The sequence below is a fragment of the Phaethon lepturus genome, unplaced genomic scaffold, assembly GCF_000687285.1.
Source record: "Phaethon lepturus isolate BGI_N335 unplaced genomic scaffold, ASM68728v1 scaffold33096, whole genome shotgun sequence".
NCBI lineage: Eukaryota > Metazoa > Chordata > Aves > Phaethontiformes > Phaethontidae > Phaethon > Phaethon lepturus.
The window spans coordinates 2,348-3,332 of NW_010546108.1; the positions used below are offsets into that span (position 1 = coordinate 2,348).

Here is a 985-nt window from a genome sequence, read left to right on the forward strand (position 1 = left end):
GGATAGGATCAAACAGCTGGGTTGAAAGGCTCCCACAAACCTTGTCTAATACAGCAGTAAGCCTACAGCTGGGTCTTGTAATAGGGCTGGAGCTGCAACGTCGATGGTCAGCGATAATCCAGACGCACCCTCTCCCCTAAGCAAATAAACCCTTCAGGACTATTTACAGGATCTTATAAAACTCTGTTGTAAAAACAGCTTACTGCCTTTGTAGGGAAGGTGAGAGAAATCCTTTTTCTGCTGTTTGCTCCTCATTTTTAAGCCACTTGGGATCTTTTCAAGCCACAGTGGCCAAAACTGTTGTTTTTTTGGAAGACTGAGTCACCAGCCTTGTTTCCTCAGTGGGGTCTGAACAGACACACACTCACAGCGACCAGGTACGACTGCACTGGCAACAGGACACTAAATAAGGATGCTCCACACGCAGACCATGGGCTCCCAACGCACACCTACACTCAGGGTGCTCCTGTCCTCCCAGCTTCCCCCTCCTCTCCCCGTGCCAGCGTCCAAGGGTCAGTGGGCTATTGCTTGTCGAAGCCGTGGCGAGCCGGCAGTGATGCCAAGCGCGTTAGCTCTTGTGGCTGGCGCCATTCACAGGAACCTCAGACACGGCGGGGCAGTCGCTCCGGAAGGCGTCAAGGTCCTTGGTGGTGGTGGCTTCGGAGCTGGCAGTCCCCGTCCCCTGGGGCAGGCAGGCGCCCCGGGTACCCCCCTGGCTGCGCCTGCTGCGGGCACAGTCGTGGTGCCCGTGGTTGCCCAAGCGGCTGGAAGCCACCACGGCTTTCACGGCAGCCTGTTGCAAAGGCACAAGTGGCATCAGCAGTTATTACCGTGTGTTTCTCCCCTTCAAAGCCGCTCCCGAGGCGCTCGAGCCCCTGGAGCATGCGGAAGGGGAGATGGCGTCCGCTCCTTCAGCCGTGCTGAGCTGGGAAGTGCAGCCCTTCCCCTCGGGCAGGGCTTTTCCCGGCAGCAGCTGGCCTCACAG

The 985-nt window shown here is 57.8% G+C and overlaps 1 protein-coding gene across 1 annotated transcript in view; it reads right to left on the bottom strand.

The window, feature by feature from the left end:
• Nucleotides 1-568: 568 nt before the first annotated feature.
• Nucleotides 569-985, bottom strand: part of LOC104622422 (calcium/calmodulin-dependent protein kinase type IV-like) — a gene marked incomplete at its 5' end in the record, with an annotated part of 2,623 nt that continues 2,206 nt past the window's right edge. Inside the window, one exon of the mRNA XM_010289194.1 lies at nt 569-793. Coding sequence (XP_010287496.1) covers nt 569-793 — 225 coding nt within the window. The remainder of the gene's footprint in view (nt 794-985) is intronic.